The sequence below is a fragment of the Cotesia typhae genome, unplaced genomic scaffold, assembly GCF_013202065.1.
Source record: "Cotesia typhae breed Kobodo isofemale line unplaced genomic scaffold, CoteBio_Ctyphae scaffold_45, whole genome shotgun sequence".
Classification (NCBI taxonomy): domain Eukaryota; kingdom Metazoa; phylum Arthropoda; class Insecta; order Hymenoptera; family Braconidae; genus Cotesia; species Cotesia typhae.
Genome location: NW_027423777.1, coordinates 2,046,073 through 2,073,805, shown reverse-complemented (window position 1 = coordinate 2,073,805; position 27,733 = coordinate 2,046,073). Strand labels below are relative to the sequence as shown.

Here is a 27,733-nt window from a genome sequence, read left to right as displayed (position 1 = left end):
GTTTAATTGACGGACCCGTGCCTTGTAAAAGTCCCTTATCTTAATTTGCGCTGCACTTAAGACGAGTTCAGACTCGGTTCAACCGGCAGGCCACGTATTAGTTTTAATTATCTACGAGTCGGGATTCTCCAAGTTCTAATTTGCCCTGCACTTAGGCGAGAATCCGGGCAGTAAGTTTAAATAAAATATCATTAAAAAGCTAAATTTGCGCACTTTACCCTACGGGGGACTGGAGGACGTTAGCTCAACCAAATAATTAAAATTCAGTAAATTAAATTACATAAAAATCAAATTGTGAAAGTGTAAGTTTTAATGTTTATAAAAGTAAATCTAAATAAAAGTGAAATCAGTTTCCAACCAGTTCATTTCACGAAATAAGAAGCCTTTAGAATAAGCAGCCCAAATCCATCCAACTCCATCCGCTGCGAGAACCAACAAAAAGGGCCCAAGTCAGGAAAAGGTGCTAACAGCAGCCCCCCAGAATCACGGATCCAATAACAACTAAAATTCCTGCAGAGAGTAAGTACATCTATTCTCATCAAAATCCGTCAGTCTCAAACGAAGGCGTGGTAAATTCGTACTTCGAAAACGTCCCACATAAATAATTAAAACAACGGAATTAAAACCTCCGTTGTGTATTCTTTAAACTGTTAGTCCAAACCTCCACCGTTTACGCTACCGCTCTAAAAACGCCCTTGGACATAACATATCCAATCAGAGTAATGAACAATCCGTTGAATAATATCTCCTTATCAACTCAATTTCCGAATTTTACATACAAAATAATATCGGCCGGAAAGTGGCATAAAAAAGATGAAAAACGACAACAAAACTGTTTTAAAGTAAAAAAAATTTATGAGACTATTTATCCTCCATTTTATGACTATCAAGTAACGTAATAGCCGCACACTCTCATCTGCAATGTTATTATGTAGGATAAAAAAATAGATTTACGGGATACTGAACCGAAAAATTGATAATAATATCCTTTTTTTTAGTAAATGAGATTCGCAAACTTTTCGAGTTTAAAAATTCATTGAAATTTGTGCATCCGTAAAATAGCGAAAAACTTTCCAACGCGAATTAACTATTAATATATTTATTACGTCGATATTTTTTATCCCTTTTGTTGTATAGAAGAATAATAAAAATAACAGTTTTATAAAATAAAATATTTATGAAGGCTTTAAATAAAAAAGTAATTAATTAATATCGTCATTAACGAAATGAGTTGATCTTTATTAATTTTTAAAATCTCATTAGACAAGAAATTTTTATTCATTCTTTCGAAATAACCAACGAGAGTAATAATATATTATTACGCTAATGATTTTGAGGATAATGCTAGTGTAGGAAATACGCGGTGACGTTCAATGGAATAAATAAATTCATTGGAGCTCTATATATAATACTCGATACAATTTACCGCTCCAGATAATAGATGTCATATGTATTCACGTGTTTTTCACCACGTTCAATTCACAATAAATACATTCAAAGGGCGACAGCTCGAGGATTTATAATTATTTCTCGTGAGATAAAATTCTATATTTATGTTGTGCATACATTTTTTTTTACCTATAAAACTCAGAACAGAGCTTTCTCGACTTAAATAAATTAAATTAACAGTCAATTTTTTTATAATGAAACATCAAACTTTTTTTTCACAGTTAAATCTTGTTAAGCTGATTCAAATCAATTCCCATTCAATTTACAAGTAATTTACGTTTAAATGTCAATAACAAATAGAAGATTGTACGATGACGCGCCATAAGATAGAGTTTGCAAATTAAAGTAGAACACCAAACAGATGTTTACTAAAAAATATTATAATTTTATTTTTTGAACATAACTGTAAAAAATCACTCAACTCTTAAACTTTTTAAACTCTTGTTGAACCTCTTCTGAGGAAGCTAAAGCACTCAACTATTTTTCATAGCTTCAAGAAGGTAGATAAAGAGAACGCCCAGTATTTAAACTTAACTACTACAAAGAATTAACGATCGTTTTATCCGCGAGATTTTACTTTATTTATTATAAATTTAAGAAATTAATTAATTGTTGGTAATTAAATTCAAATTTAGAACATGAACTATTTTATTTTAATTAAAAAATTTCTAAGTAAAATATCGCCAATAACGAAAAATAATAAAAGACCTTTTTTATTTGAGAAGTCGGACCACATTGTTGATTTTAACCACTTACTTCGTAAAGTGCAAGTAATTCTCGATTTTTCCCATTATTATTATCATCTCTACCTCACACATTCTTATAAATTAGTCTAGTGAGTGTGAATAAGTGCGTCAGTTTCCTTGCATCGGTCAAAAAAGGAAGAAAGCTTCTGCAATATACAGCAATATCGAATGGAGTATGTGTAGAAAAAAATGAGCCAGTGGATGAGAAAAGATATTAGAAGCTGGTTGTGGTTGATAAGAAAGTTGAATGTCACGCGTCGTTGCCCAGAAAATTCAAGCTGGCGCTTCTATAAACCACCTTGAAGTTCTTCATAGATATCAACTACGATTTTGTTCGATCTATTATAAACTTTTTCTTCTCCCTTTGTACCGTTGATTTTATGACGGAATGACTATAAAAAATTCAAAGCGTAAACCACTTCGTAGTGAAGTTAAGTAGTGGATATCTGCAGATGTCAGCCGAGTGCGTCAAACACCCGCTATTCATTTAAGTTTATTCATCTGAATAATTATAAAGCTGTTGTTTGTATTGCTTGTAGGAAACTCAATGGCCGAAGATGCTAAACTCATTGTCGATAGTACTTGATTTCATTCGCAAGCCCACTTATTTAATCTCATTAAATAGAACTAAATCCTTCTATCAGTGCATCAAGTAGTGCAAAAATTCCTGTCTTGTTTTTCCTGAACCCGTTTAAAATACAAAATTTAAATATATTCCTTAGCTCTCGGCATGACATTATATTTTACGCATACATAACAAATGGAGCGATTCTCCCGTTAGACTAACTCTAAAACCTTCTCCTTTCGGCACGAACCGACCATTTTTTACCCCAAACGACGGGATTATTGTTACAAAAAAATCAAATTTTTTTCCACTACAGTTTTATATTCATCTTCGATACAAACCTCCGATTACCGGTTCGGTATTTTTTTTATTTTCCCGGGATATTCATGAACTCTACTTTTGTGACCTTTAAAGTTTTCCGAAAAAAAATGATTTTAATATTTAAACTAATTAAAAAGATAAAATATGCGTGAATAAGATAAAATATAAAACGAGGTAAATAAAATTAAACCGAGCAATTCAATTAAACAGCGAAATTAATAACTGGCTCTTAATTATTATTTATTGAATTAAATATACATACGGCAGCCTGTGATGTGGTTATTAACGTTTTATCAAATGAATAATGCAATCAGGAATAACAGATGGCGTGCACACTCTTTGTGGTAACAAATTTATTTTCTCACTGCGTTATAAATTGAAATTTATGACCTCGCGTCCGTATTGCGACTGGCTGATCCACATAAAATACTATTGTTACAAGCTTCATTGTTTCACTGATTAATATTCAATGTCGTGTAATATTATTGATGTCTTCTTAATTACGTTGTTATCTCTCTCGCATTTACTATTTAATGATAACGCAATTGCATATTTAATTTAAAATATAAAATTTTTTTTCCTAAATCTTGAAAATTTTTTCTCAACAAAAAAATTAGTATAAAAAAAATTTATTTTTATAAAAACTGCTCATTTTTTTTTTAAATAAATTTTTTTTTAATGTTTAATTTCTATAAAATCTTAAAGTCCCTTGTTAAAGTTATTAATTATTGAAGTTTATCATAAAAACTTCTAACTGGACATCATAAAGTTATAATTTGCACCAACAACTTATATGTCCACATATTTTTTTATTACTGTTATTTCATCGTGTAATTTTTTTCTAAAAAAAAAAGTACAAGCGTATGCTCTGAGGAGTACGTTGAAAAAATGAAAAGAGTTCTTTTGGTACATGTATGTCGTCTCACCAGAGACGCTACAATATTTTTTATCCCTTTATATACGTCCGTGTATTATTTGTATAACAATGTCCACATGGTACGTACAGCAAATTGTTGCAATCACTATGATAAAAGTTAGGAACAACAAAATGCAACGTTACTTTAAAATAAAATGCAATTTATAACAGAAAGCTCGTTTATTTTTTTTTTTAACTAAATATTTTTTACTTACTTACGAAAGCTCTCTTTTTTATTCTAATTTTTCATTTTTTTCATGGGTCTGAGTCGCTGAGGAAAATCCTGAATAAATATTTGCCAGGAGCTTAACACGGCGATCAAGAGCCGCGGTTTATATAAAATTTACTCTGGGCAAATATCCATCAACTTTGGCTCAACTGGCCCTTTAAATTCTTTCTCAAACTCCGTCTGGCTCATAAAACGTCAAAAAGAGCGGACAAATAAACCTGAACATTATTTAAATAACTAACTCTTGATATCCTTCTCTTCTCATAAGCCGCGTGTTTTTATATCCCAACATCTCTCTTGTTTTATCTTTTTCTAACCAAGATTTTTTCCTCAAATAAGACCGGACATTTTTATAAATAAATTGGACGTAAGTGCGGTATTCTGATTAAACTGAAGAAAACCTGGAAGAACGAGTGCCAGAAAAAATAATGAAACCTTTGAGATAAATAGCGACATTTTGTCCAGAACACCTAACATCTTTCAGATAAAAACAAAGGGTTTATTAAGGTTACGTCTGCGTAAGCCAATCATCATTACAACGTCATTTTTTTAACTTTTCACTGTTGATAATAATATTATATGGAGTAGCTGGAGAGAGAAGGAGAAAAATTATCTTCATAAACCTTCACGGTGGTTGATGATACCTTTTTACCTTTATATTCCGGTCTGTCTCTCTCCGTAACTCCCTGATGTCACGACTGCCCTCATTCTCGAATTATGAGAGCATGTAAGTAAAGATTTGGGTCGCCGGAGTATAAAGAAAGGATGCTCCGTTTATGCCTCCTCCAAGGAATCCTCTGGGGGCTGGCATGTCGCTATGAAGACTACATTTTATAACCACTAAATTTTTTATTTAAATCCTGATTTTCCTCCGTTAGGGAGCCTATAATTTCATTAGAATATTTTTTTAATAATAATCCAAAAAAATTGTCCAAATAATATTTAAATTGTAAATTCTGACCAAAATATCGAAGATAGAAAAAAATGATAAGAAACCTTTTTTAAAGGAAATTTAATTTTTTATAATAAAAGTAATCATCAATTTTATCGTATCTCTCATCTTTTGGCCAGAAACTTCGGATTAAATTTTTTGATTATTTTTTCATAAAGAAAGAAAATGATTTTGTATAAATTTGAAATTAGAATATATAAATTATTCAAATAAGCAACAGGAGAGTAAGAACTAAAAGCAATGTCAATCGAACCCCCTAATCATTGTATCTCCAGTTCCTTTGTGCATTTTCAGTCAAGTTTTTTTTGTAAATTCGAATAACAGGAAAGCAGAGAAGACTTATTTTTATTGAGTTGTAGTAATGTATCGTAGATGCACAAAGACAGTGTACGAAGATCAAAGAAGGAACTCCTGAAGTGTACACTACATTGATAAAAGTCTCCTAAGGCGCTCAGGATCAATGAGTAGTCACTGCCGAGAGGAAATTTTAGAAATATAATAATGTAATAAAGGATAAAACAGTAGAGAAAGAACAAAAGCGGAATTATCGATTATACTATTTGTCCCATGGGATTATTATCATAATTCACGTCGCGGTTGAGGTCCTGGATTTATTTCATTTATTTTTAAGGGGATATTCTGGTCTAGAAGCTTGAATTTAAGGTAATTTTTGAAGTGTCTTAAAAAAAGGCAATTTTATTTACTATTTTTACGAATTTTTAGACCAGAAATTGTTAATTCTAATAAATTTCCAACGATAAATTATTTTTAATTGATAAACACGATAAAAGTTTGCATAAAAGTAAATTTAGCTGCACAATTAACAGTTTAAATTACATCAAAAGTTCCCGGCTGTTGCTGCAGAATACTTTGCAAATTTTTTTTTTTATTACGAATCTTGTTCTTACTCTTCCCATCTATCTTGTTCAACTACTTGATCCTGTTTTTCTCCGGCGAGTTGATCTACCGACGTCTCGCAAACACTGCAATGCTGTTGCGATGCTAACTAACCGAAATATCTCAACTCTAAGTATGAAGTTACTCGTCTTACTGAAATATCATCGGCGTCACAGCGCGCTTCAATTTTTGCACTAAACAAACTACCGCCTCGAGTAAATAAAACTATGTACTAAATATTACGCGAACAAGTTATATTTTATAATTATGTTATAAGATATAGATGGTATATTTCATATTTATGTTTGCGCGAACGATAACATCGTTAAATTAGTTATGCCGTAACAATTCTACGCAAATAAATTTTCTCTTACTGACAACTTTTAACGACTTCACCTCCATAAGTTCAACTCGCTTTCGTTAAATATTAAATTGATAAAAAAAGGTTAAATATATAATAGTATATAGTCCGAGAAATTCAACAGGTGCTAAATGTACTGCTGAAATATCCTTGGATTTAATATATTTGTCAGAAATCGAAGAATAACAATAATTTATTTTATGTTTTAATTTACAAACATTAATTTTTTTTTTTTAAAAAACTTTTTGTCGTAAATTTTGGCGATGGATAAAAAATTCTAAACATAAAATTTTGTCTGATTTCAGGATCTATAAGTAATATTGATGGCGCCGAGTATCACTGCAATAAAAGCACCGTAAGAAAAGTTATCAGTGGTGTTGTCGGAGCAGCTTCCTCAGTAACTTCCATCCAAGTTGCTAATCTTTTACGGCTCTTCCGAATACCACAAGTAAGTTTTTTAGAGAATCCACTAACTTTTAATGGATCATTGTGATAATCTCTTATTAAATAGTATCTGTGAGCATATATTCTTCAAAGAATTTAAAACAAAGATTGTATGGACATAAATGTTTACGTACAAGCTTAATATCAACCGTTTATAACAATGACCTGGAGCCCGCGGCAACAATAGCATAGAATCGCTTTATCTACATTCAGAGTCTTGTTGTATTTTATCTCGTGTATAATATATAATACTATAAAAGTATGAGTGTATTGAGTTCAGTCGAGATACTTTTCTCAATTTTAATACTATTTACGAAATCTCTTTTCATAAAAGTAAATAACTTTAAGAGATAAACGTGCGTAAGTTATATAGTCGCGTATGCCGAGGTTTTTTTTTTTTTTTTTTTTTTTAGAAAATTCACATCTTCTTTAAGATAACGTTTTTTTTTTTGCGTAATGAACAAACGATAAAGAAATCTAAATGATTTGATTAGTTTGGTGGATCCAAATGTGCATGCCTTAAGCGCTCATACTTTCAATTTATCGAAAATTTTTTATCAAGACCATAAAAACAAACAAAGCAATTAATCGATTTAAAAAAATTTTAATAAATTCAGAAATGATGATTTTTCTTTCTGAAAATATGATTTTTACATTAATTTTATGCATAATATGTAACCTTTAATCATATTGTTTCATTAATGACTACCCAGATACTCCTTGCAGATCATAAAGCTAACCTGAAGCTTCGATAATGATGAAATTTACACCAAATAAGTGCACATCATAATTACACTCCATAAACGCTGTAAGGTTCTCCAGAAATTAGATCCAAACGGCACATCAGTGGAGAACGTTGAGCTAGAAGATAGATGCTAGCTGATGACTGCTAATTAAGAAGAGGTTTGCATCTCTACCTACAAATTATCCCCTTCACAGTGTATAACACACGAAAGGAAGCCCGAAATACGTTTTAATCTCTACCCAGATCTTTATCCCGTCATATATAGTTGCGGTCTGGTTCGCTTTCCGAGCTTAGCTTGCTTTCCAAGTGTCTCTTGAGCTCGAGATGAAACGACTCATCGTCCTATATTACGAACCATATATTATTCCAATATACCTGTATATTTATGACCGAGAGGTCCCTTTAAGTGAACAAGATTCATCGTTCAAGATCGGCAGCAGGGAGCTTCTGCATGTTCTAGTTCCTGCTACTAAACCATCCAAAGGTTTACCTCCAATTTCCATTTAATTTTTAAATCCTTTCTGGCTGTTGAATTTATAAAACAATCAGGATACCAAATAAGAGTTTAAACCAACAACTATACACTGGTGTCTCATGAATACAGACTTTCTTAGAGTTTTAACAATTCTTCCCATTGTGGATCAACGAGGACGACAAATAAACTTTTAAATTTGAATATTTTTAATAGGGTGACTCAAATAAATTGGCAACACCCTGGGAAATGTCTTTGTTCCCAACAATAGAGTTCAATAACCTAATTGGAGAGAAACTTTTTGGGGACTCTAAAAAAAAATTAACTTGAATAAAAAGAAAAATTCTTGGACCGAGAAAATAATTTAAAAAAATTTTATTGTCTTTGATTGATTCAAGTTAATTTTGGGGACGATTCTATTTTAAAAAAAATTCTCAAGCTCAAATTTTTCAACTAGTTCAGCTCATAAATCAAATTTTTCTCACGTTAAATTATTTAAATTTAATATCATTCATGGAACTTTCGAAGCTCTTAATAAGAAAAGACCACCAGGTGAAAAATGTCTTCGATATTAATGATGAAACTTTGAATCACTGGCTTGCACTGGCAAACTTTTTATCAATTTGGGTGTAGAGATAAATAATTCATTCGAACCGGTGGATTATGGATGGTATTTACGATTAGAATCTCTGAGTTATCCTACTGGTAAGCCGTTCCCACCAGATATAGTATAATGTAATACACTTTGCATGTACAGCCGGCGGTAATTGTGTATGCAGATGATGAAGAGTAATGACTAGGTTGTTGAGAAAGTAGAGCCGGTCTATCTGAAGCTTTTTCACCCTGCCGGGACTCGAAAGCTCTGTCAACTCCCTCCCAGCATCTTTTACCCTTTTCTCACTCTCCGGGCGAGTGAACCTTTTCCTTCCTTCCTTCCTTCCTCTTTTTTCCTTTTCATTTTATTTTCGACCCACGCTCTGCTCGTGATTGATGTGAATGTCGAGCAGTTTTCCCCCCTAGGGCGGCGGCCTTGCAACTAGAACCGGCAATCGACTAACATGTGAATTTACAATTTAGCCAGATCCTTCCTACTGTACTTTTACATCCGGAACAGTTCAATATTTGTCGGTAAATTTAATTTTTTTAATTAATAAAAATATAGTTAAAACTAATTCAGCTCAAAGACTCTTCCAATAAATTTACAAATCTATTCACGTTCTTTTATTTAAATTAATCAACACTAGGAGCCTTTTTATTTTAGTAAAAAAAATTTTTCATATCATTTTACATAATTAAGAGGAAAAAAAATGACTATGTAATATAGTAATCAAATCAGCTCCATTTAAAAATCCATTAGATGTAGATTTAATATCTCTGAGTGGTATGAATATGAATTCTGCAATCTACTGACTCGAAACTGGCGCTCGTACATTTTTTGTATCAGCTGGTATGTTATTAACACCACTTTTTCCATACAAAGTTCCATTATTTAGTTACATACAGAACAGAGTCGCGATAAAATTTACTTCCTATTCATATAAAAGTATTTTAACCCGGCGGCGGGTATTGGTTACATTGTAACAGCGATAAATAAATAAAACACAATGCAAACGCGGATAACAACAATTATTGATATGATTAAGCGATTATTGGAATTGAGTACATGCAGCAAAGAGTAAATCTAATGCATAATTCATATGTTATGATGTAATTTACGGTCAAAGCGTCCGAAATAAACTGGTCAATATAAAGGGGATTATTTTGTGCTGTTACAATAGGGTGAGCCCTATCAGATATTCTCGAGCGTTATAAATTAATCGTGCAATCGTAAAGCATCTCATTATCCATGCAAATATAGGTAGGTGTTGTGTGCATTCTCAGCGACGTGCAAACCCGAGCCTGCGATACACAAACCCGGATTTGTACTCAATCTATTGTTTCCAACTCTGTAGACGGGCATGAAACACCTGACGTTCATTGACAAACACGTCACTTTTGTGTCTAAGTGTGTACAATAATAATGGTGATATGCAGAGTAATGATTAGATTGTGATAATAGAGATCAATGCTCAGGAACTTGAAGGAAACTTTTTATATTACAACAATTTTATAGTTTTAACTTACAAACTATAATATTTTTGTTAAAAAAAATTTTTTTTAATTTCAACAATTTAAATTCTTGTAAAAAAAAAGTGCTGTTTTTCTAAACAGCATTTTTTTTTTTTTTAAATGAAACTTGATCACACCCATCAGGATAAAGAACAACGGATAAACTGAAATTACTTTATGACTAAGTAAACTTATAACTTTGCATCATGAGAATATGATAAGTTATTATTGAGGACAAAAGGACCGTTTATAGTTTCCTTACTTTATTTTGCCACTGGTTCAAATTAATTGACGTAGAAATTATCATTTAAATTGCAGGAAAAAAATTAAATTTTGAATAATTATAATTTATTTTTAAAATAATATAATATTTAATAAAATTAGTGACCCAATTAAAATGACATTTTATCTTGTGCATATTGAATAAAATATTCTATATATAAAAAAAAATTCTAGTCGAGCGTTAAACGCCAGAAATATTAAATATTTATACACTGCAGAAAAAAAAAACAGAGATTAAGATTAAATGTTTTTAAAATTCAAATCCTGCGTGGTTTATTTTAGTCCGCATTGTTTGTGTTTTAACTAATTTTATTGTTGTTTAATTTTCATATCCGTAGGAAAAATATACGTGAGGAATGCCAAGTACAACAACAGAATACAAAAATGTAAAAATGAAGAGAATTTGGCATAAAAAATAAAAGCGCTGGAAGAAGAGCAAGAGTTCGAGTAATAAATTTCCAATGACGGCTTATCTTAAGCTGGCAATTTTCGTAGCTCTGTAAAATTCTTTGGGCGACTGTATAAAAGAATGGGTGAATACACATATATGAATGCTGATGAGAGTCACGGGAGAAAATAAAAATGCAAATATACATAAAATTGTGCGTACGCTTATTGCACCGCCGGGTTAAATTGAATGCTTAATTTTTTTTTTCCTCAGCAGTTATCGTTAAAACTTTTTTCAGACAATTGTAGTTGATAATAATTATAATAACACCAGTGATAAGAAAATCTGGGTTAATTTTAAGTTCATGTGAGCAACTCTCGTTGAATATAACATGACATGTGATCAGTTTAAATTGATATTTTTTTTATTAGAAAAAATGTGAATGTTCCAGTAAACAACGAACAAGAGATGCAAATGTAAAATGGTTTGCTTCAACATTTAAACGTCTAGAACATTGATTTCGTGTTATATCCATCTGTTTCCACTTGCACGAGTCACAGCTCTGATATTACAAACGTAATTTCTTTTACTTGGCTGTCAGTATTTTTTCCGTCGACAGAAAAAATGTCTGATAATTAGCAATCTTGCAGTCACTATGTGACTGCCTCGACTTGTAAACTATAAATAAATAAAGTTTTACTTTATTAAATTGCACTGTACTTATATCTTTAAAAATGTCAATAGTTCACAAGATACAAGGTCATTTCTCAATTAACATTATCTATTTGATATAAATTAGAACGAAAACGCAACTGTTCAGTGTATTTATCAAATAATTAGATTTGTAAAGGACCAAAATTGTGAAGGTTAACCATGTAATACAATATCACAATATCGGATGTTTATCTCGAATTGACATAGATAGCCTCAACGTACACCGATACTAATTTGAGTATATAATTACAGGAAGTTATTTCGGGCGACCGCTAAATCGATTGAAAGTATATGTTTGTCTATTAGTAATCTATACGTCCAGCAGGATCAATTGTTCAGAAGGTTCGATATCGTATATAGTTGTGTACGTGACATGGTGTATAAATTAACAAGCGTAGGCTGATACTGATGTTGCTGCTGATGTTACTGCCAGCACTGTTCATGTCGTCGGACGAATAGAACGCACAAAGCATCCGTGAGAAACATATCCAACTAGATAATAACCCCGCCACTCGCTGCTCTACAATATAATTGCGCTGGAGACTGGAGGTATACTTGGCATTTATCTGCATCACATCACTACTTCAATTAACATCCAGACCCTCACTTTTTTTCATACCAAGTTTGTGTTCTCATTTGACAGTCACTTTTTTATTTATATTTGTTATTAGCGCTCCACGAGTGTCCTTTTTACGAAACTAATCATTTGTTTTATTCATTTCCGCCGAGTTACATTCGATGTTCAGGTAAAAACATTCGCGACTCTTTTTTTTTTATTTTTATTTTTAATTAAGCCGTCAATTTTTTATAGAAAGCCGTCTACGCTTTTGAGAAATTAAATTTTATGATCCTTTGAAAAATTATTTTTTTATTTATTATTATTTTTTAAAAATTATAAAAAATCACTTCTAATTAATTTTATAGAGTTCTTATTAAATTATTATTATTTAAAATCACTTATACTTTAAAAAGTAAGTAGTTAACATCAACAATACGGTCCGACATTTATAGAATGCAAAAAAATTTTTCTAAAGAACAAAAATTCAAATTTATTATTATTTAAATCGAAAAATAGATACCAAAAAAAATTATAAATTTGAAAGTATACTTTTCCATTTTATCAAGTACTTTTAACTTATAATTTTTTCCCCTTTGTGTTATCTTTGTTATCTCCATTAGATCGCGAACCTAGAACGAATCCTCGTTTTACCGACTCACGTTTTGCATAGAAATGCGTGCGGATGTAATGTATAGCATTAAAAGGAATTACTTTTCGGCAGTAAGAGTAGAGACATCCAATGAGAGAAAAACTCTAATGTATACACTTTTGTCGCTATTGCTACGTTACTTGCTTTCTCAGAAGCTCTGGATAATAATGATATTCCTTAGCATTTTTATAAATTATTGAGATTTGTATTTATCTTTATCTTCATTTTACTTTCTATTATTTCCAACAACAATTCCGGATTATAAATTAACATTAAAAAATATTTTTAAAATTTTACAATTGCAATTAAACTCATTCGTTTTATGACACTTTGATAACAATAGAGTCTGTGTACAGCTTACGTTATAATGAGCCTTTCGTTCGAGACAATGATAGATATAACAATGACAGAGATTAATTATTGAGACGCTATTAAATTTATACTCAAAATATAATCGCTAAGAAAATAAATAAATTTTTATTTCCTTGATTTATTTTTTTCTGTTTAGATTAATTTCAATTATAAAAAATTAATAATTTACATTAAAAGTCAACCTTTCGCTTAATTCACTGTTGAATGAAATACGTGGTTGCTGAAAACACATGTATCAGAGTGAAATACGAACACGCGGTGAAGTTGCAGCACATTACGCGGTTACGGCATTCAGTGGATCGTTTGGTTGAGCAGGGACGTGGAAAGACGGTAATTTAACGAGGACTATTTCCAAAAGGGCAAGAACGATTGCGATAGTCTTTGGAGTGTAGATACACTCTGTACGTGTGATATTAGTTTCTCGGGCACAGTTGGTTCCTTTCTCGGTGGGTGTAACCTTATTTGATGCGGCGGCAGAAACCGATTGGCAATTTAACTTAGGTTTTAGGACACGAAAGACGTTGAAAAGGGCTTGTGTTTTATTTTAAATTTACGATACGACTTTGTCGTTCCGAATACTCAACATCTGCTGAGGATATTATATTGATATTGTCACAGGTTTATGCTACATCCGAATTTATGCGTTCGATACTATTTTTTTTATTTTTATCCCTGCACTGTAAATGGAAATTAAGAATATTTATGAATATTTCGCCGACATTTTACACAAATAGAGTCAATTTATGGTCCGTGACAGTTCCGGGATTTTATTTAAAGAACACCAACTTTTTGCCGAATTTTGTGAGAGTGTTAAGTGCTAATATTCTATGAATTATAATGCACAAGATAAAAATTCACTTGCTTCATTGTTATACGCAAGTAAATGGCCCGAGCTTTTTTAAATTACAAAAAACATGAAGCGCTTCAAAAAAAGCCGCGATGAAATGAGATACTAGCTCGTAAGTGCTCCAGACAGAATGACACAGTTTAGGACAAGAAAAAATAGCTTTAGTGAAAATTTTACGAGGCCAGAGGTGATCAATTTGTTCCTTTCTTTCTCAGGCGTAGATAAACATGTCGGTAAAAAATGTTGTTGGATGTTTCAATTATTCTTTCAAGTGCTAAATAAAAAATTTATTTTAAAAGTTTTATTTAATAAAATAACTAGCAACCTTGTAGTCACTAATGGTAACTATACTTAAAAATTGACAATAGTGTAATTTTATTGCAAAATAAAATTTTTCCAAGAGTCTATATTAATTAATTTTGAAGCACAATGTCAGACAAGGACTACAGTTAATGATAAAAGCATCTGGCGAGTTTTGGCAATATCGTAAACTTGAAACACTATCCAAGACAAGGGTACCCAAGCATGAGATCTAGGTCTTGACTTAGTGGTGTACCGTCAAGATAACATCTATTACATAATTATAATGATATGCTTGAGGATAATGTAGATCATAATATGTATAATATTATGAGCGAGATGTTTGTCACGTTTCTTATTTCAAATGTTGATCTTTGTTCCCTTGACGTGCATACGTAATTCGAAGATGCTAGACTTATTCGCGAGCAAATATGACACTTGATGCAGTAAGACCGATTTGCACTTTCATTCGACAAGCTTTTTACGAGCGCATCTGTTCGCGGCGATTTCTAAATTAAATTAATGCTCTTCGCTTTTTTACCCGACAATAATAAATTCAAGTTATTTTTCCATCTGATATTACCATACGTCAACGGCACATTGTCGAGTGTATATTTCATTAAGCGATGATGGAAATATTCACATTTTTCGCGAGGATATATATATATATATATATATATATATATATATATATATACCGCGGACTTTTCGAAGAAAAATAAATAATCGTTGTTATTATTATTAATGGCCCGAGCCTCGAGATATTATTAACAACTCTGGTTTTTAGTTTATCAGATAAATATTTATGAGCTTATTGACGGTGAAATATTACTTCGAAGTTTTGAGATAAAATTTTGTTTATTATTCACGTTTGCTGTCGATAAATTAAAAAGGTTGCTCGACCGCTAATAAATTTTCACGACCCGTAGATCGAGGTTAATCGATCTTGCTACAAATACTTGCTTTTTATCAGTCTACAAGCGGGAATTTTAAACTATTATGCGCCACCTATTGAGCGCCGCCACGGCTAAACATGTATATTTTTTTTTCTTTCAAAAATTCACTTTAAAACAACCAATTGCTTAAATTTATGTACACTTATTGAATTTTTATCCGGGAAAAAAAGTAAATAAAAAAATATTGTTCAATAAAAAATTATTTCCCCTTTTACCGGACATATTTACTGCCCTGTTATTGGTTCACTCGGAAATAACTCAGGTGTTGTAAAATAAAAATTAATATTTACGATAACGACAGCGATGAAAAAAATATTTATAAAATTTATTAACCGGAAGTATGAAACAAGATGTAAATAACTAGTCTGATTTGTATGATTGCAGGTATCTTTTTTTTCAACGAGCCCCGAGCTGTCAAACAAACAACGATTCGAGTATTTCACTAGAACGATACCCAGCGATCACTATCAGGTCAAGGCCATGGTCGATATTATCAGAAAAATGGGCTGGAGTTACGTTTCGATCGTTTACGAGGAGAGTAATTACGGAATTAAAGTAAGCAAACATATTGTTAGTTGCAATAAAATTTTTTTGTTTCAGTTTGAATAAAATAAATTATTCCATTTGAATTTGATTGCCAGCTCAAATAATACTTTGATTATAAATTAACTCATTACCAATACAAACACGATTTCGTAAATATCAGCATACGCTTAACGATTTTTTGGTAATTGGAGGCCAATAATTAATATTTCAACTCGGTATTTACTCAGTATGACTAATAATAAACTTCAGTCAGGCGAAAGCACCAGTTACTGACAGAGTAACAATTATTGACATCCTTTATTTTGATGTTTATGTTGTATTGTTGACTATGATATTGATAACTGATAACAGTTATTTACTACTAACTTATTTAAAGTTAATAATCCTGGTGTTTAATATTTACTGTTGATTTTTGTCGATATTTCACACAATAATAATAGTAAATTTCTAAAATGATTGCGCAGAAAATCTAGTCTAAAAGTCTCATAGGTTTTATAACTAGACAAGCTTTCGCCATAGCCTTAGTAAATTTAAGATAAAAAATTTCGCCAGTCACCCTCCAACGTCTCAAGATAAAAGCAATCATAATTAACTTTCCTTTTATATAACGAGCTTTTTTTTCCCCAGTTAATCTAAATATAAATAGACGGAAAAAAAAAAGTCGACGAGTGAATAATAAAATAACAATTAATCACGAGTGTTGCGGTCGACCTAAATAAACTAAAGGAATAAATTATAATCAAAGGAATCTGTTGGATTAAATATTCAAAAGTTACTCCCGGTATTTAAATTAAATTTACTAAAAAATTTTGTGTAATCAAGAATAAAAATGTCGCTAAATGCCAGTAATTAACATACGCGATAAAACGTTACTTTTGGTGTTAGCAAACCTGAGGATGAACGATATTTAAACTGTGTAAGCGAGTACAGATGTTAAACTACCGAAATGCAAATGATTTTAATCCAACCAACTCTTCATTCTCACTTTTGGCACACTTTGGAGTAACCCGGCGGCCATCCGAGATCCCAGATCAGTCTGTTCCTTTTCTCTTGCATTTGCACCCTATTATGTATGTATTTTACGAGAACCAACACCAATAACTGCCAAGAGTTCCATTATAATCCAGTGAATATTTAACGCTCTAAAACTACGATCGCGCACCCTGGACGCGGAACTAACTGCGAAACAGAATGGAGTAGTCAACCTAGCTCATAAAACATATATATATATATATAGGGAACATTCATATAAATTTTGGCGGTGATGGAAGGCTCGAGCCTTTTCTCGGTAGAACACCAGCTACCTTTTCTAATCAAATTTACAACACAACACTAATCTTATTTATCTCACGTATGTCATTCGCATTATTCACACCCCAGTTATACTCGCAGACATGCTTTATGTACCTTCTTAATCAAATACTTTTTTTAACTCAATAAGCCTTAACTCAAGCTTTCCCGTAGGTCTTTTCTTTATTTAATAAATCTATAAATTTTTTACGCTGATAATAAAAATATTTATTACGCAAAATACTAATTTATAATTTAATGCCTCGAATTTAATTCAGCAAAAAACATAATTAATAAAAATATTTTTTTTCAATTCCTTACATTTGACATTTGTCATTAATTCAATAAAATATTTATTATAAACTGATGCCTGCTCTATTTAAAATTTACATTACTTAGATCCAATCCAAAGTTTATAATTCAAAGTTCGGATAGTTTCGATTAGATATATTAAGCTCGTCTAATGCATTGTAAGCTCTTTAAGCTTAAGTCGGTGTAAGCTCCTTAAGCTAACACAAGTTTAATGTTAATTTATTATTTTTACGCTATTAATATCAGATAGTCTAACAATTTTAAAAGTCTAAATTTTATTAACATTAAAAATTTTTTTTACGAGATTAAATTAAAATTTTCTCCCTTTGGATGACTCCACTTTTGTGAATTAAATTCATATCTCGCTCGCGTGAAAAGTAGGTTAATTTTTTATAACATTAAGGCTAGATTTTAATTATTTAAAAATTTTTAGACACAGTTTATTCGTCTTACAAAATTGAAACTAAGTACTTGAATAAAATAATTTCTAATAATTTTAAAAATTATTCAAATAAAAAACTAATTAGTAATTTAATTAAAAAAATAAATAAATAAAAGTAGAGCTGAATTGACCGAGCTCTTTGGGAGTAAGCACAAAAAGTAAAATACATGAATGCTAATACACATTTTTTAATTAAACTTCAGAAAAAATCTTTTGGATGAGTGGGTATAAAGTTTTTGCGGAAACCAGGATAAACATTTGCTAAGTACAAAAAATAGCTGAATTAAGAAAATATACAAGTAAATAACGATCCAGGTTGCATTAGTGCACTCGTGCCTCAAAAAAGCGCAGCAATGTGAATTTAAATAAATAAGTGCCCGGTAAAAGTCTTAGCGTTGATTTAACTACGGTCTTTCGTCTTGATACTATTTTTTTGGTCATATATATGTATGTGTAAATGTAGGTTTTTCGTTTTTGTTTTTATCCCTTCCTTCTCTTGCATCGTTCGTCGCCTGTTGAACTTTTTCGGCAAATAACGTGTGTAAGCTCGAGAAAATAGATACCGCGATAAAATTTGTCAAAAAAATTTCTCTAAAACTTTCCTAATAATAAACTTTTTTTTAACATTTAGTACCTTGCATGAAAATTTAAAATATATTAAATAAATTTTTCTTGTTTAGGCTTACGAAGAATTGGAAGAACTTCTCGCAAAACACCAAATTTGCATTGCAATAAAGGAAAAACTAGTTAAAGATTCAGGAGTTGCCGAAGAAATAGCTTACGACAATATAGTGCAGAAATTGTTGACTAAGCCGCGAGCTCGAGGTAAGAAAATAATGATAATAACAACCTTTTTCAATTATTCCTCAACATTTAATTATATAAATTGTTTATTACTGAAAATGAGGTCTTAAAAGTTTCATGAATAGACATTAAATCTCGTTGGAAAGTCTTAGCGCTTTTGAATTAAAAGTTTGTCACTTAATACGCCATCAAGTCCTCGACTGACAAAAGAATAAATACTCTTAACTCTTTATGCTCGGTATGAACGAAAGAACCTAAATAATCGTTTGTATTAAGAGGTTTAGTTTCAAACGTAAATTATAAACAATAAATCTAAAATAATTATTTCTAAAATTAAGGATTTGAAAATGAATCAATTTATCCAGAACGCGATGAAAAAGAAATCTATTAAAAGTCTCTCAATAATAATAATAATAATAATAATAAGTATTTATAATCAATAGCAAAAGAAACGAGTCTCGTTATATTGAAAATTAATTAAACAAAACAAAGTCCTCGAACTGAAAGAAATAATAAAATGAAATAGAGGTGATTAAAAGTCTGAGTGAAAGAAAGTCTTAGTGCAGAAATGATTTAAAGAAATAAAAAAATCAGCCGAGCTCTTTCAGATGAAAACGTGAATAATGACAACTAGCAATAATGTTCTCTTATAAAAAAAGTACCGAGTGTTTATGAGAAAAAAAAATTTTTTAAATCAGCCGGTGTCTTTCATACTTTGTATAAAGAAGAAACGCTTTTTATCGTGAAAATTAAAAAAAACACGTTCTTTTATATCTAGGTGGTTGTTTGCTTCTTTTGTCAAAAACAACTATTTCTTTCTTTGTGACTTTAGAAACTTTCAATTATGTTTTATTTAAACATTCTACTCCGTCATTAAGACGTTGTCAATGTTAGAAAATATTTTTTTTCGTTACAAAAAATCGCTCAATTAATTTATTTTATTTTTTTTTTTTTACTAATTTGGAAAATTACAATTTTTTTATTTTCTAAAATTTTAAAAACAATAGTTCAATAGTTCAACAAGATACAAAGTCATTTCTTAATTATGAAAGAAAAAAAAATTTTTTTTTTAAAAAAAGTCTAGATGAATTTTTTAACCAAACAAAACTTTTTCAATCTAAAAAATTGAAATACCTTGTCTATTTTTTGCAAGTCCTCAGATTCTTTTTAAATAATTCCCAGTTTTAAAACTTTTAACTGACACAACTAGATTCAAAACATTGCTCGAATTCTAGCGTTCATCTTTCCTTTGACATAAAAGTCCGTATCTTGCTAGTCGAGCAAATTACACAAGTTTCACTTAAAATAACTGTTGTATTTAATTAAAAATTTTTTTATTGCTTTTAAAGATCGATAGCAAATGCAAGCAAGCTCGTCAAAGAAATCTTACGTATTGGTATCAAATGTCAATTTATTGCTGAAATGACAGGATTTTTATCAAATTAATTGAGTTAAGCATTGAAACATTGACAGAAAATGAAGCTATTAAAAATAAGGGCTTGCAATCATTTGTGACCTCGATCTTAGATTATAATCTGTCAATATATTTAACAATAAATCTTTTATTTGATAAGAGTTTTATTTAAAGAGTTGAGAATGTTCTTAAAGTAATGTTCCGTTAAGTAGGATTTATGAAAAAAATAATTATTATAAAAAAATTAATACCAAAAAGCCCAAAAGCTCATTTACTTTGAAATTAAACCTTCCTCGACTCTTAGTGTAAGTGTAATTAAGATCTCGTCGAGCTGACACAAAAAAGTAAAAGGAAGTCGAGTAAAAGCAGACGAAAAAATTGTCTAATGATCTCACTTTTTTTCCCACGGTATTCTTTACTACAGTACGAGCATAACAATAACAGAACAATGATTTATTTGCCCATCTGAAATGTCGCATTATTGTATAGTGTAAGGGGAGCTTGCCCGAGACAAAACCTAAAAATTAGCCGACCGAGACGAAATGGAATAGGACACTACATTATATTAAGAGAGCAAAAATTTGTGGATAAATTTACTGCCTGCCCTACTCATATTGTATAATACTATCCCACATCGTAACTTACAGCCACCATATATTACTATAATTAAATAGTTAATTGCCCGTACACGTAAATTTATTTTTTGCCAAAACAAATTCACTTTTAATTAGAGAAATAATAATCAAGATAAAAGAATTAAATGTGGAAGTACTTTCGGCAATATTTTATTTTGTAATTATGCCCAATTTAAAGTAATGTTTCTTAAACCATTAAGAATTACTAAAAAATTTTAATTTCCTCAGCTGTAACTTGAATTAAAAGTGACATCGAACTACTGAAAAAAAATTTAAATTTACTTTTAAATGTTTTAATGTAATTTAAAAGTAATTCCGGCAAGTTACTGGAGAAAATCCTTGAATTTTTGTAGCTACCTTTTTTTCCGTGAGTTATAATTAGATAACTAGATTTAAGGTTATTTGTGAGATATATAAAAAGAAAAATAAAATAAAATATCCTTCGAAGGATGAGAATAAATCTGAGGACAGTAATAAAATGCTATTATTCAGGCCTTATGGGAAAAAACAAGTCTCATGACGCTTTATCGTTTTATTCGGAACACAAACTTTGAAATAATGAAAAAATTAAATAAACTTTTTATCAAAGGATTATTTTGGTAAGAATATTTTTTATTGTTTAGAGAATAAAAGTAATAAATAATCTTTCGAAGAAGAATCATTACAACAAAACCGCGGTATTGCGAAAATTTAATATGACAGACCTTTTCATACATGAGTAATCGTGGATGCATCGAACATTGGTGATAAAATATCACCAATATGTCTATTTATACATACCAATTTATTTACATTTCATTCCTTTGGTTTGAACACACGATCGAACAGTGACAAAAAAATAATGAAAAAGAGCGAAAGCGTAAATGCAGAAGGGAGATGGAAAAAAGCTGGATAACAAGTGCAAATAGTCCAGCTGAACATTCAGAGAAACACGGTAGTTTCAACTGGAGATAGAGAGCGAAAAATCCATGACACTGAATCTCTGGATCTGCACCGCTTTAAGAGACTTTTAAAATTTTTTTTTTTTTTTTTTTTTTTTTCGACAGCGATTGTATTTTTCGCTGAAAAAGTGAAGAGACTATTGATGCTCGGTAGAAACACCGATTTTGGAACTCGGACAAATATCAAGCTCTAATTTTATTCGGATGAATCGAGTGTTGGAACTAGTTGATTAAATTTTTTGTGAAATTCAATAACTCGGGAATTATCTTTGTATTGCGTTGACGATTATATGGACGATGGACAAAAAAATATTATTGCGGAAAAAAGTTACAAGTCTAATCAGGCCAAGGGAAGTTAATTTTTTTTGACTGTAAATTTTGCCAAACTTTTAATAAAAAAAATCACATGTCTTTCAATTTAATAACAAATTTTCAATAAAATTAATCAACCCATCTTTAAAAATTCGGTCAATTAAATGGCAACTACAAAATATCAATATCACCGAATATATAAAAGTAAAAACTAAAATAAAACAGCGAATAAAAGTTTACAGTTAATTGGTACAAAGCTTTAAAGGCTGATCGTAAAACTCTTCTATAAACCAATAAAGTCTATAAACGATATCGTTAATTCAATTTTAATCGAGTATAAACTACTTTGTAGATCGGAGATTAAAAGCCTACAGATTAAATAAAAATAAAAATAACTTGAATTACTCGCGAGTATTTAATCCGATTTCCGGGCTTACATTCCAGGGCTGTAAATTGATTCAATTATTCTTTAGAAAAAGGTGGAATAATTTTCCTTTTTCAGGATGCATTATCTTCGGGTCTGACCAGGAAGTGGCTGAAATGATGAGAGCAGTCCGGCGTAATAATGCAACTGGTGCATTTTACTGGATAGGGAGCGATGGTTGGAGCGCCCGCGGGCTCGTTAGCAATAAAAATGAACCCGAGGTTGAAGGTACTTTGTCAGTACAGCCACAAGCTAACCCCGTTGTGGGATTCGAAGAGTATTTTCTGAATCTCACTGTCGAAAATAACAGACGCAATCCTTGGTTTGTTGGTAAGTTTTTCGCTTTGTATTTTAAATTTCCGATTTATCATTTTTTTTATGCTACAGAATTTTGGGAAGATCACTTTCAATGTCGCTACCCGAATTCTTCGCGTACGCCTTACAATAAAAAATACAAAACAGCTTGTACGACCAAAGAAAGACTCACTAAAGAGAACACAGCTTTTGAAGATCAACTGCAGTTTGTTTCTGATGCAGTTATGGCATTCGCTTTTGCATTTAGGTATTTAAATTTACTCAGAAAAATTTTTTTAAAGGGTAAAAGAACAAAATATTGACCAGCTAAAATTTTCCTTATAATAAACTTTCATTTAATTATTTTTATCTTGAAGAAAAATAAAGAACTAACTTAATTATATTTTGTTATCTTCCGTATTGATAAAATTAATTTATTAAAACCTTAATATCTTTAATTATATTCATGAAATTTTTTTTTCTAAGGAGCGCAATATTATCTTAATTAAAAAATATCTCAAACTATTTTTAGCTTCTTTTTTTTTTTTACAATATTTTGATATTATTAAATTCTGTAGACTTGAGAATTTTTCTTTTAACATTTAGTACCTTACGTAAAAATTTATTAAAGCAAATTTGTGCTGCAGCCTTATGACTTTTTCCGATAGTCTATCAAATAAATTCACTTGGAGAGAAAATTTATAGTCGCTCGTGAAATTTACTGAGTTGATTAATATTTATTAGACTTTTAAAAGTTTACTAGATTTCCGATCTCTAAAATTTATCAGCGAATACACAAGTTAGTGCACTGCTTAAAATACTAGATGGTACAGTCAACATAAAATTTTTTGAAACAAAAAAAAAAACTTATAAAAAATTCTTTGAAAAGTACAAATTAAATAATGCTAATTTGCAAACTTTTCAATCCACCTACATTTTTAAAAAAATTTTTAAGTACTAAATTATTGAATGAAAAAACTTATAAATTTATATTACTGATTTCAGCCCAATAATTCTTCCAATAAATTTACAATTAATCTAAACTGGTCAATATCTGGAGCCTTTACTCTAAAAATATATAATTATTTTTTGAATAATAATGAAGCCAACTGATGGATTCATAAATCTAATATTATACATAGCGAATTGTTATTTATAAATTGTTACTCCGGTAATCCCAAAGGTTAAAGTCTCCTCAATTTATCCTCCCTTTGGTAATTGGATTTAATGGAGAACAATCACAAGAGAAAGTAAGACGTGGGGTTGGAGGATAAATAAAGGACGCTTCAGGACGGATGAAATATTTTGTAAATAACAAAGGCCAAGTGTAGTTGAATTTAATTTATAAATCAAACTCTAATGAAAATTTTAGAATATTTCTCCAGTAATCAGTTTTTAAAGTTTTTTAATTAAAAAATAATTATTGAATTTTTTTGTGGATCATTTTGAGTTATTGTTATTGTTAACTTTAAGGGATATGCATAAAGATCTTTGTCAAGGAGAATCGGGCCTTTGTGAAGCTATGAAACCAACAAAAGGGACCGAGCTGCTGAAATATTTACGCAAAGTTAAATTTCAAGGTACTTTTAAATCAATTTGTCGCTAATTAAGTGACAGAGTAATTAAATTTTATCAAATAAAATAATTAAATTAGGTCTCAGTGGAGATCAATTTCACTTTGACAAAAACGGCGATGGACCCGCCAGATACAATATTATACATTTCAAACAAGTTTCACCCGGCGAGTACAAGTGGGTTCGCGTTGGAAAATATTTGGAAGGCGAACTACGGTTGAACATGTCCGGTAAATTGATTCATTAATTGAAGTATGTCAAAAAATTTTTTTTTATAAATTTAAATAATTATTTTTCAGAAATAAAATTCCGTCTTGACAATTCAGAACCTCCAGAAAGCGTGTGTTCATTACCCTGCAGAATAGGCCAGGCTAAAAAGTACGTCGAAGGAGAAAGCTGCTGCTGGCATTGTTTTGATTGTACCCAGTATCAAGTAATACCTCTCTAATAGACACACTATCTAATTATCTATAATAATTATAACAACCTTATCATAATTATAATTTCCTATTGTGATGCTGCAATAATAAACTAATTAATAATAGATCCGGCACGCAACCGATCACACTCGCTGTGTTGAATGTCCTCAAGGAACAGTTCCCGACGAAAAGCACTCCTCTTGCCGCGACATACCCGAAGAGTTTTTGAAATTCGATAGCGGATGGGCCATCGGCGCAATGACATTTTCCGCCAGCGGAATTCTCGTGAGTTTAATTCCGCTAAAATTCAAACAATCATTAAATAGTCTATCCAGTGCTTTATACTCCCTGCAATAATGGGATAATTGTTAGGTAACTCTGTTCGTCGGTGGAGTATTTCTTAAACACAATGACACCCCAATTGTCCGAGCTTCTGGACGAGAACTCTCCTACGTCCTTTTAACTGGGATATTATTGTGCTACTTGGTAACATTCACCCTCATTCTAAAACCCACGGACATTGTATGCGGAATTCAGAGGTAATTACAATTTCAATTATTTTTTTTTTTTTTTTTTTTTTTTTTCCAAAAAAATAAACTACAAAAAAGTTCCAAACCAGACTATTCAAAAATAAATCTACTTAAAAAATAAAATTAAACAAAAAATAAAAATTTCAGGTTCGCAGCTGGATTTTGCTTCACAGTAGTCTACGCAGCTTTGCTGACAAAGACCAACAGGATATCCCGTATCTTTAATAAAAGCAAGAAGAGCGCAAAAAGGCCGTCCTTTATATCACCGCGATCACAGCTGATAATCTGCTCGCTTCTTGTCGGAGTGCAAATTCTAATAAACATCGTATGGATGGCGATAGATCCTGCCCGGGCTAAGCATCATTATCCGACTCGCGAAGACAATCTCCTTGTGTGCAACAGCCATATTGACGCCAGCTACATGATAGCCTTTACCTACCCGATTATTTTGATTATCGTTTGCACGGTCTATGCAGTCTTGACTCGCAAGATTCCCGAAGACTTTAACGAAAGCAAGCACATTGGTAATTCAATACTATCCATTTTATTTTTTTTTTTATAACATTAATTAAATTCTCTATCTTAATTTATATGATAATTTTCGTGTTGTAAATTATGTTTCAGGGTTTACAATGTATACAACATGTGTTATTTGGCTGGCGTTCGTACCGCTGTTCTTCGGGACTGGCAATCATGTTGCGCTTAGAATAACATCAATGTCCGTTACGATAAGCCTTTCAGCATCAGTTACCATAGCTTGTTTATTCAGCCCCAAGGTACGGTATTATTTAATATTAATTTAATTGTACTTGACCATTTTTTAATTTAATTTTTAATGAAAATTAATTATGAAACTGAAGTTAGCCGACAGCTGTCAATTTTTAGAAATTTTTTTTTTTTTTTTTTTTTAATAAATAAATTACAATAAAAAATTAAAAAAAAATTACACTAATAGTTTTTATAAATTTCTTAATGTAAAATTAAAAAAAAAAAAAAGTTGTCATTGAAAAAATTCTAAAATTTGACATCAGTTAGCTAATTTCACTATCATAAATTAATTTAGCAGATATTTGATAATTTAATTGGTAATTTTAAAGTCAACGCCAAAAATATAAGACTAATTTAAACAGATTAATATTTTCTAGCCATAAATTTTTAATGACTAATAAAAAATAGAAGCTTCATCATAGTAAATAAATTTTCAGATTATATTCGAGTCATTTCAATATGTTAACAAAATTATAACAAACTCACCATTTCAGCAGTTAGACGCAATCAGCTGGCAAGGAGAAGCAAGCAGGAAAAATTCTGGAGAAAAAAAAATTTAACATTCAAAACATTGAATAAAAATTAAAATGTAGTAGACAAAACAATTTTTATTTTTGTTTATAAAAATTGCTGAATGTCTGCTATAATTTTTCATACGTATATGGTTCATCTTACCTGACGATGATAATTTAAGCATCTCCAACACAACACACACTCACTACACTTTACTTAAATAAACTTTGATACACTAAAACTAGGTTTAAAAATACTTCACTTATTAATTAAACAACATACACTAGAACTAGTTTTAAAAAATACTTCACTAATTAATCGAACAATACACACTAAAACTATTTTTAAAAACACTTTACTAATTAATCAAGCACCATACACTAAAACTATTTTTAAAAATACATCACTTATTAATCAAACACTATACACTAAAATTATTTTTCAAAATACTTTACTAATTAATCGAACACCATACACTAAAACTATTTTTCGAAATACTTCACTGATTAATCAAACAACATATACTAAAACTATTTTTTACTTCACTTTTTAATGGAACAACGAAACCGAAACTTTCGACCGAGTTTTAAATATTACAACTTTGAGTCCGCAAGTCAACGTTTTTTCATTAAATTTTTGTAAATTTTATCAATTTTTATAATTGTGAAGCTAATAATACACAGAAATAAAAATGTTTTGACTGAAAAAAAAAAATTCTAGGCTCGAGAAAATTTTTGGGTGCCGGAAGGAAGACTAAAGTTAAAATTTTTCTTTAAATTCTATTTTTGGTAGGTCATTTTTTTTTTTAATTCAAAATATCATAAATACTTTATCCTATAAATTTATATATTTGATCGAGATTTAAAAATACTTTACGGAAGCAGCGCCACCTACTTTAGCTGAGAAAAAAATTTTCTCACATAAAGAAATTTTTCTCTGGAATATTTTATACCCGTTTAATATTATTTTAGCGCGCAATTATACATTTTCAATAAAAAAAAAAATAATGAAAAATTATTAAATCTTCCCATTTGACACGTTAATTAATAAAAATATTAAAAAAATTTATTAAAATATTATATCTATTATTTATAAAAAAAAACAATTGACAGATGATTTGGCGACTACGCATTATTTGAAAAAAAAAAAAAAAAAAAATGTATATAATAAATTCTCCTATTTAATATTTAATTATACTATTGTTGAATTAAATTAAGCTGATAATCAATCAATGGCTGCGTT

At 30.4% G+C, this 27,733-nt stretch overlaps 1 protein-coding gene across 3 annotated transcripts in view; it reads left to right on the top strand.

The window, feature by feature from the left end:
* Glurb (metabotropic glutamate receptor B) overlaps positions 1–27,733 on the top strand; it is a 100,782-nt gene that overhangs the window by 69,919 nt on the left and 3,130 nt on the right. For 2 of the 3 annotated variants that reach the window (XM_074257771.1, XM_074257769.1), the window contains 12 exons: positions 6,742–6,884; positions 15,658–15,828; positions 18,544–18,688; positions 22,472–22,723; positions 22,781–22,955; positions 24,161–24,267; positions 24,342–24,491; positions 24,561–24,694; positions 24,807–24,965; positions 25,053–25,219; positions 25,358–25,734; positions 25,835–25,986. In XM_074257771.1, coding sequence (XP_074113872.1) covers positions 6,742–6,884; positions 15,658–15,828; positions 18,544–18,688; positions 22,472–22,723; positions 22,781–22,955; positions 24,161–24,267; positions 24,342–24,491; positions 24,561–24,694; positions 24,807–24,965; positions 25,053–25,219; positions 25,358–25,734; positions 25,835–25,986 — 2,132 coding nt within the window. Of the gene's footprint in view, positions 1–6,741; positions 6,885–15,657; positions 15,829–18,543; positions 18,689–22,471; positions 22,724–22,780; positions 22,956–24,160; positions 24,268–24,341; positions 24,492–24,560; positions 24,695–24,806; positions 24,966–25,052; positions 25,220–25,357; positions 25,735–25,834; positions 25,987–26,415; positions 27,521–27,733 lie in introns of those variants that run through there. The other variant, XM_074257770.1, reaches the window with a different exon arrangement.